General features: G+C 52.2%; 1 protein-coding gene across 2 annotated transcripts in view; it reads left to right on the top strand.

The window, feature by feature from the left end:
- Window positions 1-12,464, top strand: part of wcy (WW domain-containing adapter protein with coiled-coil wacky) — a 156,660-nt gene that overhangs the window by 90,575 nt on the left and 53,621 nt on the right. Inside the window, exon 9 of one of the 2 annotated variants that reach the window (XM_077643649.1) lies at window positions 10,415-10,627. The exons of the other annotated variant lie outside the window; for it this stretch is intronic. Coding sequence (XP_077499775.1) covers window positions 10,415-10,627 — 213 coding nt within the window. The remainder of the gene's footprint in view (window positions 1-10,414; window positions 10,628-12,464) is intronic. 2 annotated transcript variants of the gene reach the window in all.

The following is a 12,464-nucleotide window of genomic DNA, read 5'->3' as shown; positions in this document are numbered from 1 at the left end:
CGGGACGGAGAGGCAAAGAGACACCGTATGGCTCAGTTTAAACAAACAGATATATTCAATAATTACACATGATTAAGATTCAGAGGCTGGGGCGTCCGAGCTTACGTGTCGACGACTTCATGGGGACGATGGAGCGGCTCCGGAGTTGAGCTCGAACGGTTGCTGGCAGAAGCTGCACGCCGTCGGGCTTCGGCGCTGAAGGCCCTCTTGGCGAACGATGTCGTCCTGAGCGTCCTACTTCCGTACTGCTTGTCGATTTTTATATCCTTCTCCCTACACTCCCTAGGGTGAGGACGCCCACGCCGGAGTGGGGGGGGGGGGGGCTAGGGCTTTCACTTGGGCGCACAAACACATCTCGCCCCCCACACGTGTTGAGTCCGAGGGAAAGAAGGTTGTCTTCGAGGTAGCGCATAGCGTCCGCTGTGGTAAGGTGCGCTCTGGCCCGCTGTCGGTTCCCGCGGGTCACCGGCCTCCGTTCTCCATCAAATGACACTCGCCCCTCAAGGCCGGAACGCGAGGTCACTAAAAGGCCGGGAAAGTGGTCCCTTGTCCTGGGATGTGCTCGGGAGGGTTGATTGATGAGGCCCGCCGTCTTGCCACGGGGCCAGGCCCGCCGAAAGGAGGCCGCCCTGGAACGGCCACGGCAATTGGGGAAGATAACGCCCGTCTCCCAGTGGCGACGGCGTTCGACTCGTGCTGACACTATGGAAAGGGGGTCCGGTTGGGCTTAAACCCCTTCGTTCTGGTCATCACTCTCAACGAGTATGGCTCGGTAATTGATGATGCCGCTGTCATCTGGGTCGTCTCCGTGCGGTCCACGGCGGCAGGCCCAAAAGCAATCTCACTCAAGTTGCTTGCATCCATATACAGTAGAAACATGAAAGGGGGTCCGGTTGTGCTTTCGCCGCCACTGGGGGCTCCGTCTACGCCGCGCCGTCGAACGCGGAACCTCGTAGCACACACAAGGAACGTCACACTCGCTCACCCTCCAGAAGAATGTTCTCCGAACATTTGAGTCCATGCAGCTCCCCTTGTCTTTCTGAATCGCCTCGCACAGTGCGTCCGACAAAACACTTTTCGCTGCACTCAACACCACTGCACAACACCATATTCCTCCGCTGTCATAACTGGCGTCTCCAGGGGCAGCACTGATCTTCTTTTACAGATAAACATGAAACTCAGCACCCAAACCTCTCCATTCTAGTCCAAACTGGACGAAATAAATTTACCACAGTTACAAAGGAGCTCCCACTTCTAGCACGATCACGGCACAGACAAAAATAGAGATAACGAAAGGAAGTAGGGCAGGTTCTGCATGCGCTCCGCATGCTCTCCTGTGAAGGTGTTACTTAATGACAGAAAGGTTTAACTACCAACTCCGATAACTTAACACATAAGCACATAGCAATGTTATGAGCTGCGGCATTACACAATTCTAACCAGTTCACAACTCTGCTCTGTTTACGCCATTAGTCCGACTTAGCTTTCTGATTTCACAGCGGATATCGGCCTTCATGAGTCATACTAAGTAAGTCTGTCACCCTTTGTCTGCTTTGGGACTCGCGAGGGCTCGTGGCAGGAGCCTCTCCTGGCGTTATCTGCGCGGCAACCTCGCGCGCTTCTTCTTCTAGCAATGCATGAAGTAAATCCGGTGGCATTCCGGCCGTCACCTCTGGCGCCTGCCGAACAAATGCAGGAGAGGGCGTTTCTTGCGAACTATCTGCGCGCTCCGCTTCACTTCTGTCCCCATCAAAATCCGCGCTTTCCCTTTCCTCATTTCGTGAATACTGAACCGGTGCCGACTTGAGGCGATTTGCTTGTATCCTTATCAAGCGCCGGTTCAGGTCTCGGACTCTGAAGTTTACCGGAGAAAGCTTACCGGAGAAAGCTTCTCGACAACCTCGCACGGTCCTCTCCACTTCATCTGGAACTTACGAGCTAGCCCAATCTGCCTTTGGCAGTTTTCAATGTACACGCTGTCCCCCACATCAAACGGCGCGTCTCTAGCACTGCGATCGTGCACCTCCTTCCTGCGCTTCGCCGCTTTCTTTAAGGCCTCCTTTGCGATGTCCCTCGCCACTTGCAATCGCGATTCTAGCTCAACCTTATAGTCCAGTGAAGCGTATGGGACACGACGGGGGCCCTCTGGCACTTCACTAGGCTGGTCCGGGTCTCGGCCGTAGAGAAGAAAGAATGGCGATTCGCCCGTGCTCTCGTGTGCTGCGGAATTGTAGGCAAACATTGCATACGGGAGCCACAAGTCCCAGTCCCGCTGGTCGCGCGAAACAAAATGCGACAGGAACCCGGCCACGGTTTGGTTCAGTCGCTCCACCGTGCCGTTGCAAGCCGGATGGTACGGTGTTGTCTGCTTCTTAGCGATCTTAAGCAGCTCGCAAACTCTCCTCATTAGCTGCGACACGAAGTTCGTTCCCCGATCTGTCAAGAGTTGCTTCGGGGGTCCATGTCGGAGCACGATCTGTTCGACAAATGCTCTTGCAACCGTGTCTGCCTTCTGATCTGGGAGTGCTACCGCTTCCGCGTATTTTGAAAGGTGATCGACAAATACTAAAATGTACTTGTTTCCGGAAGTGGTCGTGGGCAATGGGCCCATTATGTCCATACCTGTCCGCTCGAAGGGAGCCGAAACCTCAGGGAACGGCTGAATTGGAGCTGGTCTTCGTCCCTTGGGTGTTTTTCTTTCGAGACAGGAATGACACTTCGCACAGTAGTCTCTAACATCCTGTCGCATGCCACTCCAAAAGTACAAACGCTCCACACGCCTGCGTGTCTTCGCTACGCCAAAATGACCGGCGCATGGCGCATCGTGAAACGCGCGAAGAACCCTTTCTGTCCACGACCGAGGTATGACGACTCTCTCTGGCCTCGTGCGCCGACACAGGGTGCCGTCTTTGCCAATGAAATAACCTAGCTGTTCGGGGTGAGACGGTGCGCCCTCTAAGCTTTCGATTATTCGCTTCAGGTCAGGATCTTTGCACTGCTCTGTGCGTAATTCGGCGGGGTCGACTACGGGGACAAACTCATCTATAGCTGCCACGGCAGCTGTGCGGCTGAGTGCATCAGCATTCAGATGTGTCTTTCCTGACTTGTGCTCAACTTCAAAGCTGTATTCCTGCAGGTGTAGATTCCATCTAGCGAGTCGCGAGCTAGGGTCCCTGACACTCATCACCCATTTCAGAGGATGGCAGTCTGTGACTAGCTTGAATTTGCGGCCGTAAAGGTAGCATCTGAAGTGCTTTACTGCCCAGACAACGGCGAGGCACTCCCTTTCCGTAGCTTCGTACTTTTGCTCTCTGGGGCTCAGCTGTCGGCTAGCAAAAGCAACGGGATGTTCTTTGCCCTCGATAACCTGAGATAGCACGGCACCAACTGCGAACTTTGACGCATTGTGGCCACAACGAAGGGCAAATTAAAATCCGGGCGGCGCAACAGTGGTGCACTCATTAGCTTCCTTTTCAGGGCCCCAAAAGCATCCTCCGCGTTTTTCGTCCCAGCGAAAGGCGACATTTTTGGCTGTTAAGGCGGTGAGCGGCTTAGCGAGCTTGGCGAACTCCTCTATGTGCCTTCGGTAGTAACCGATCAGGCCGAGAAACTGCCGGACCTGGCGGACGCTAGTCGGGGTTGGAAAATCCGAGACACACCTTAGTTTCTCAGGGTCCGGTCGCACGCCTTCAGCTGAAACAACGTGCCCGAGGTATTTCACCTCGTTTTTGAGGAATTGGCACTTAGAGGGCTTCAGCTTGAGACCCGCTCCTCTTAGTCGCACCAAAACCTGCTCAATATCGCGCAAATGGTTCTCAAAACTGTCACTGTATATGATTATGTCATCCATATACACGAAGCACAGCCTCCCCAGAAGACCTGCCAGGATAACATCAGCGGTTCTCTGCCAGACAGCAGGGCTGTTGGCCAGACCCATCGGCATTCTTTTCCATTCATAGTGCCCTGAGGGCGTGTTGAATGCCGTTTTCTCGGCATCTGCCGGATCCATTGCTATCTGCCAGAATCCCGCCGCCATGTCCACTACCGTGAAGTACCTGGCAGAGCCCAGCTGAGAAAGCGTCTCCTGTATATTGGGGATGGGGTATGGATCGATGCGAGTTACGGCATTTAGTTTGCGGTAGTCCACTACCAATCGATACGAGCCATCTGGCTTTTCCACCAATAGTGCTGGTGCTCCCCAGGGTGACTTTGAGTGTTCGACAATGCCGCGATCAATCAGGTCCTGCACCTGCCGCTCCATCTCCTCACGTTGGGAGTAAGGTATCCTGTACGCACGCTGGTAAACGGGCGATGAAGTGCCGGTTTCTATCCTGTGCTTTATAACGCCACAGCAGCCCAAATCCAGGTTGGACGCGGCGAATACCTCCGAGTAGTCGTTCAGCAAACCAGCCAGAGCCTCCCTCTCCCTGGATTTTACGTGAGAAAGATCGAACGACACCTTTGGAGCAGCCGAAGGACTAGCATGCTCTACAGTTGCGAGTACCGTATCGGTGGGCTCACGTTTCTCTATCGCAGAGGTGAAGAAAGCCAATGTTTTGTTCTTGGGAAGGCTCAGTGGCTGCTGGCTACAGTTAACCACCCGTAGGGGCACTCTGTGGGCGTCATTAACTGTCACGAGGCACGCGGCTGCCTTCAGGCCATTGCTGAGAGAGTCGACCGGCTCAAGCACTCCCACGGCGCCGCTCTCTACATCTGAAGGCACAAACGCGTACAAAATGTGCTCCGACCAAGGAAGGACGACCGCCTCATCGACCATCCTGACGGCAACCCGCGAATATACCTTCTCCAATGATCCCACTGTTTGACGGGTGTCAATATCGGTAATGCGAATCTCAGCCCCTCTCCTGTTCAAAAACGGAACTTTTGAGCCGCCCGCATTAACCTCTTCCTCAGAGAATGAGACTACTACCTTCCCTTTTCTCAAAAAATCCTGCCCTAATATACCTGACACTCCGTTTGGCAGAGACACCGTGTCCGGGCATACGTAGCAGGGGTGCTCCAATGCAATTCCGCCGAGGGAGAAGTGTAACCGGTAGAGTCCACTTATGCCAAGAGGATCCCCCGTTATGCCTACAAATTTGGTTGCCATACCACCAGACGCTTCCAACACCTCGCGGTCCCCCTTCCTTCGAAGCGTGTTAAAACTGCTCTCCTTAAGCAATGTCACCTTTGACCCCGTATCTATCAACAATTCCATGCAACAACCATTTAACTTGCAACGCACAACAGGGCATGCCTCGTCGGTCACACAAACTACCACCACCTCATCATCTACTGCTCCCTCCCCACGCTCCTCAGGCTGGGGAGGACTAACTAGTTTTTTGTCTCGGTATCTGGAGCCCCGCTGTCGGCTTGCTTAGGGCGTGTCTCGCCTGCTTCTCTTTGTGGCTCCCCACGGCGCACGTTTTGGCAGAACCTGGCGATGTGTCCGCGACCCTGGCAAGCGAAGCATACGATTTCTTCAAAATCTCGCATACCGCGCCTGTAGCTTTGTGGCGGTCTCCGGTTTCCAGCGAATGGGCGCTGTTGAGCGCGCGCTTCAACCTGGCGTTCTACCTGCTGAGTTAGCAGCTGTTCCAAGCGATCTAACCGCTATGTCAAGAGAGCAACATCAGGGTTGAGCACCGCTCTCTCTATGACGCGTACTCTCGCTGCGGCTGTCGTTAACGCCTCATTTCGTTCCTCATCCAATGCGGCCTCCACGGCTTGGTCGAAATTGCTCGGCTTGCGCGAGAGCACGAACCGGCGCACGGGGTCTTGCAGACCAGCCACGAACAAAGCGGTCATTTCCTCTTTAAGTATATCCTCCGCGTATTTCTTCTTTAGCTGGTCTCCTTCCTCCTCCCTGCTTGACGTATCGCGCGCTAAGCACTGAAGCCGCGACGCAAACGTTCGCACGTCCTCCCCTACCATCTGTCCGGCGTCACGGAACCTCTGTACCCGCACGTGACGTGGTTCAGTGTCGAAATGCTCAAACGCGAGCTTCATAAATTCCGCAAATGATTTTGTGGATTTTACCTTTTCGTCTCGCCATGCAAAATCATGAGCAGCTCCTGCCATCTTACACCTCGCCATTCCCAGCATTTGAGCATCGGACCATCCCCCCATTTTCCCAATCTCTTCTAGCATGGAAAAGAAATCGCAGATTGGAACCCCTGTCTTATCTCCTGTAAACGTCGGAATGACGCTTCCTAATGCCAGCATGCTTGCTCCGAGCGACGGCTGTGGAGTGGAAGCTCCCTCAGATACAGACATTTTTTTTTTTCACTCAAGCCCTCCGGTGCCTCAAGCCTCTCAAATGGGGGTAAGAGTCCCACAATCAGTCCCGTGATTCCCTTTTGATTACAATTTTGAAGTCATGAATGTCGCAGCATTCATAGGACATTTGCTTTTGAGACCCCACTTCTGACACCAGTGTGATGACCGCCCATAATGCGCAGGTCAACACGGGACGGAGAGGCAAAGAGACACCGTATGGCTCAGTTTAAACAAACAGATATATTCAATAATTACACATGATTAAGATTATACATCAGAGGCTGGGGCGTCCGAGCTTACGTGCCGACGACTTCATGGGGACGATGGAGGGGCTCCGGAGTTGAGCTCGCACGGTTGCTGGCAGAAGCTGCACGCCGTCGGGCTTCGGCGCTGAAGGCCCCCTTGGTGAACGAGGTCGTCCTGAGCGTGCCTTCTTCGGTACTCCTTGTCGATTTTTTATATCCTCTTATCCCCACACTCCCTAGGGTGAGGACGCCCACGCCGGAGTGGGAGGGGGGCCTAGGGCTTTCACTTGGGCGCACAAACACCCCACCGCACTTATGGTCTCGCCCCCCTCACTTGTTGAGTCCGAGGGAAAGAAGGTTGTCTTCGAGGTAGCGCATAGCGTCCGCTGTGGTAAGGCGCGCTCTGGCCCGCTGTCGGTTCCCGCGGGTCACCGGCCTCCGTTCTCCATCAAATGACACTCGCCCCTCAAGGCCGGAACGCGAGGTCACTAAAAGGCCGGGAAAGTGGTCCCTTGTCCTGGGATGTGCTCGGGAGGGTTGATTGATGAGGCCCGCCGTCTTGCCACGGGGCCAGGCCCGCCGAAAGGAGGCTGCCCTGGAACGGCCACGGCAATTGGGGAAGATAACGCCCGTCTCCCAGCGGCGGCGGCGGCGTTCGACTCGTGCCGGCACTATGGAAAGGGGGTCCGGTTGGGCTTAAACCCCTTCGTTCTGGTCGTCACTCTCAACGAGTGTGGCTCGGTAATTGATGATGCCGCTGTCATCTGGGTTGTCTCCGTGCGGTCCACGGCGGCAGGCCCAAAAGCAATCTCACTCAAGTTGCTTGCAGCCATATACAGTAGAAACATGAAAGGGGGTCCGGTTGTGCTTTCGCCGCCACTGGGGGCTCCGTCTACGCCGCGCCGTCGAACGCGGAACCTCGTAGCACACACAAGGAACGTCACAGAAGTCAACATGCCCCATAGAGATTTCATGAACTAATACACAGTAATTTGAAGGCTAAATGGCTAATAACTTGGGATAATGAATTAAACAACAAGTTACACTTTTTAAAGCCGATCCTGGGTGAATGGAAGACTTTTAGGCACCAGCAACATTTTATAGAAGTACAGTAAAAGCTCTTTAATTCGAACTTCACGGGACCGGGAAAAAAGTTCGAATTATTGAATGGCCTCAAAAAAACTGACAAGAACAATTTGCATTACGGTATATGTACCGTATTTACTCGCGTAACGAACCCACTTGCATAATGAACCCACCCACCCCACACTTCGCTGCAGTTACCAGTTCATCGCAATATACGCAGGCATTTATAAAACACAAAAATGTAACCGAAAAACAAAGCCCTCCAATAAGTGGAGGTGGAAAAGAACAATACAACAATTTAATTACTCTCCAAGAAAAATGTGGAAACCTGTTTCCCCCCTCTATTTCGATGCGGCCCATCTTCTTCGTCGGCCGTCGGGACGGACAGCACCGGTTGGGCGAGGAGGGAAGTCTCCCTCATGGGGGAAAGGGAACGGCGACGAGAGTGCCACCTCGTAGGTTACGCAGAATTCTGCGGGACCGGACAGAGTCTCTTCGGGATCCGGCCAGCTTCACGAGCAGTTGGAGCCGCACGCTGCCGTCACCTTCCGCGGCAGGCTCACGGGGATCCATTGTGCCTTGCCGCTGGAGTTCTGGTTCCAGGCAGTGAAGCGAGCGCAGCAAACGCGCGCTCTGGTCACCTTCCCCAGCAAATGCTAGGGAATGGCTTTGCCCCAAGAATGCGGCGTGCACGGGAAAACCCAGCGACCATTGTTGGCGCATATAAATGTCCGTCGCCGATACTTCGGAAGTCGCGCCCCTGCCCCAGCCGGTAAATCTGAAGTCCTTCTTACGTAGCCTTTTATTTCCAAGGAATGACTCGTTGATGTTTTGTAGCTAGCTGGCCTGCTCTTTGTATTGATTGCAAGTGTAATAAATAGCATATGAGTGTTAACGCTTTGTCTTCCCCTCCCTTTGTGTCCCTCGAGCACGAACCCCATCTGTGGTTAGCGAGCGGGAACGCTGCATCCGCGGAGTGGGAGTGCGGGCAAGGCGAAAGGCTTGGTCCCCCCGTATTTCCACAATGGCGTCCCAACGTTTGGCAAGCTCTTGGGACGACGGACGACAGTCAGTTCGGTTCGTGGAATGCCCGCCCGGATTTTAAACAGTGTTAGGCCTGACCTGAATTCGGAGTTGCTAGCAAGGCTAAGATGCTTTCTTGACAGCGAGATGAGTGTAATAGCAGCATGGGAGAATTGCCGTGCATGCTACGCTTTTGATGAGCACTTCATCGGTACACCTTTGGAAGGTGAACCTACGAGGTCCGCACATGGAGGGCGAGACCGAGACGTCCACGGAGAACAGCAAGCCAGAAGCGAGTGAATGCGGAAGCCTGAAGGGTGGCCCGATTTTTCTTGTACATAGGTGTAAATATTCTCTGTTCTGACTCTTTGGCTCTGGGAGCCGGGTGCTGTAATCAGCTGATTTGGATTGCAGTCGTGATTACAGGAAAAGCACCGGGGCGCTGCGACACCGCGAGAAGCGGTAGGCGCCGTTCGCATTAGGGTCACCTTGGCAGAAACGTATCTCCTCGTGGCGTCGTGTTCTAGCTGTTGTCCTTGGCCCTTCGTTGGCACCGGCAAGTGTCAGAGCGAGTAGGCCTAAGGCTGCCTGTCGCTTTTGGGAGGACACAGTCGTACCGTGGCACAAGCACGTGCAAACAGGTTTGCTTGTTTTATATTTTACCTCGCTAAAGTCGAGAGGTCTCGCTCAACTACAGAAAGCTGACTTTGTTCGAACGAACTTAGTATTTTTTGGGCTGCGAAGCGAATTTATAATTTCGCGGAACCGGAGACGCTAATGCAGCTCGCAGCTCAAGTGAGCTTAACATCACCATGCCGGAAAGTGAACCGCGAATGTGCTTCGACCGGAGAGAGCCAGCTACGTTCAAATGAACCGAGCGTTTCGGCGGTGCCGGATAGGATTGTTTGGCACTTGCATTGCTCCGCATTTTACCAAATGGTGAGTTTGCGCGGTAGTGACTTGGGAAGTGCTACAAGCAGTTAAAAAATGTTTCGCACTTGCCGCTTTCATTTTGTTTCTGTTTTGGACAATTGGAAAACCCACTCAATTACAATATTTTATGCCATCTAACAAGCTTTGAATTAACGAGGTTCTACTGTATAACTGGCTGAGAGTTTGTGAAATGGCCTTAAATTACATTTTTTAAAAGCTTCCGCCTCTGTTATTGTGAATGGCTGCTTCATCACCACCATGTGCCTGCCAAAGGAGAGGGTAGAAGAAACTGGTACGCCCATACTGTTTCCACTTTGAGGGGCCCGGCACACTGTAAACTCTGGTTGCTGCTACTAGTGCCTGTTGCGGTACTTGCTGCAAGGTGTGGGATGCCTCCTACATGTGGCTTTGTTTTGGAAAAACCCACGCTGTCTGAGTCTTGAGCAGTTCAGCTCAGTATGACTTGTTGCACTGCTGTAGATATTTTGTTGGCAGGTGACAGTTGTAGGGAACCACCCTCTTGTACTACTATGATGCTTGATTAATGTCACAGCAGCTGGGCATTTACATTTCAGACTACAAAATATCAAGTTTGGGGCTCGGGTTTAGAATCTTGTGTTGCATTAGTCGGGGACAGAACAGATATGCCGTGGTGTAGCCCATGGTTGCCTGAAAAGTCAGTTTTCAATAAAGCATCATTATCAGCTGAAAGAGGTCTGTTTATTGTGCTCCCTGTGCCATGTGCTCTTTGGCCATTTTTTTTAGGTAGCTCTGCACTGTGTCGTTACATTGTTCGAAAAGCTTAGCTCAATAGAAGGCATAGTTGAGGTGGTCGCTTTGCCCTGCAGATGCACAGACACAGGACATGGATATTTCCCCACCGGGGGGTGGCGGAAGCACTCCAAACAGTACGCCTGAACCAAGCCGCAGCCAGTCGCAGCCAGGCCCCACAATGCTTCTGCCCCAGTCATCAGTGACACTTGCCCAACTGCCCAAGATGATGTCACAGCTTGCTGGCACCCGGGGACTCCCCAAGCTGGATGACATGTCACCCCAGGAAGGTCAGAAAAGACCTATGCCCCCAGGACTTTTCTCCTGGCTGCTTCCCTTTCTCCTGCACTCTGCTTGCTGCACGCTCCTCTGGGTGCATGCCTCGGCGCTCCTCTGTGCTGCACCTCTGTGACTCTGCACATGCCTGTTCCTTGTTCTGCATTACATTGTGCTGTGCTTCATGCCAGATTTATTTGTTCACGCCTATTTCCTCTTGATATCTTGCTGCTTGGAAATGTTTGCAGAAACAGTTTGGCCAGATGTAGGGGGCTGAAAATTTCCATCTCAACTCACGAAGAGTATTAAGAGATGACTGACATAATCACCCCCGGTTTCACCCCACTGTCATGGCTTGTTGAGTTTGTGAATGAATGCAGTTACAGCCCTGGTTACAACCCTGGTTACAGAACCTCATGTCACAAACGTGTGGTTCTTGGAGTGGCCTCTTTCTCATGATCTTGCCTTTACTTGTAATGTGTTGTGCATCATGCATCAAGAGCTCTTGGACAGTTCCTGTGTGCATACAAGAGAGGATGAGAATAAAGCTTTTCAGGTCATGAGAAGTGTACTTAGCAAAGAAACAACAGCCAAAACTGGTGTTCAAAATAGTACGAGATGATGCAGAATTTTCAGCCCAACGAAGAACACTTCTGAAGCGTTCATTTGAAGTGGCCCTGTGCTCCGGACAATAGGGTTAATATATCCACAGCAAGTGAAAGTGGTGTTACGTGTTAAATGTTCTATCATTTTGTCTTTGATCCCTTTTCCATCGAAGATCCTGTAGTGCTTTTGCTGCGATTATCTTTGACTGTTCTTAACATCGTAATGATGTCACCAGGTATCATCACCCATGAGGTCCACTGGCTGGAAGGGTCTCATCTTTGTGTCCAAAGACATTAAAATAGGTCCAGTGTCGTAATGGTGACTTCTTTAACACTTAAACAGCTGCTACAGGGACACATTGTGCCACTAACTGTTCGCTGCCTCACTACGATGGCTGGTGGGCATCGGAAGTTCCGGACCGTTCACCCCTTTGGCAGAAAGCAAAAACGACAACCTCAGACATGTGACGAGTCATCAGATAGCAAACGACGGCGACAAATGCTGCAGCAAGCCTCTCCACTGTACCTATGGAAGGTGTGGCCGCATGTGTCATGCCCGCAGCGGATCGTTTGTCACAAGTAATGTGCATGGACATGCCGTTTATTTCCTGCTATAAAATAGCTGCAGTCGAGCATCGCACGAATGAAGAATAATGAAGACTGTTTTAGATGTCTGCAACCCGCTGGAAACAGTCTCTTTTGAGAGACTCCACGGAGCAGAACCAACAAAACGGAGTTCACTGTGGTAAGCTTAGCAGCTGTCACACAGTGCAAAGTGTACAACAGCCCTGTGCTCCTTTTGAAGGCAGGCAAAGAATTCGGAATAGCAGTCAGGCTTGCTGTGAGCTACGACGCTTGAGGAGAATTGACAGCTTGATGGAGCTCGATGAGAGCCAATAAGAATGCAACCTGCAACCCATTTGAGGTTAATCTGCTCACAGCGCGTGCCATTATGAGCACAGGCAACGGTTAGACAGACCTAAACAAGTTCTTTCCTGCTTTGAACATTTCTTATTATGGCACACATAAGACCACATACCTCGAATATGTGCGAAAGGTGAATCGTGCAGCTCGGAATGCTGCTGCACATGTGACGTGCAAGTGTGCAGAAGACGTGAGATTTCTATAGCCATTTTTCGAAAGTGCTAAAACAACACGGACAAAGAAGGAACAGACATGGACGAGTGCTCATCCATGTGTTTTTTCTTTGTGTTGTTTTAGCGCTTTGGAAAAATGACTAAAGTGC

Source organism: Amblyomma americanum, chromosome 1 (genome assembly GCF_052857255.1).
Source record: "Amblyomma americanum isolate KBUSLIRL-KWMA chromosome 1, ASM5285725v1, whole genome shotgun sequence".
In the NCBI taxonomy this organism is placed as follows: Eukaryota; Metazoa; Arthropoda; class Arachnida; order Ixodida; family Ixodidae; genus Amblyomma; species Amblyomma americanum.
This window is presented reverse-complemented; position numbering and strand designations above follow the sequence as displayed.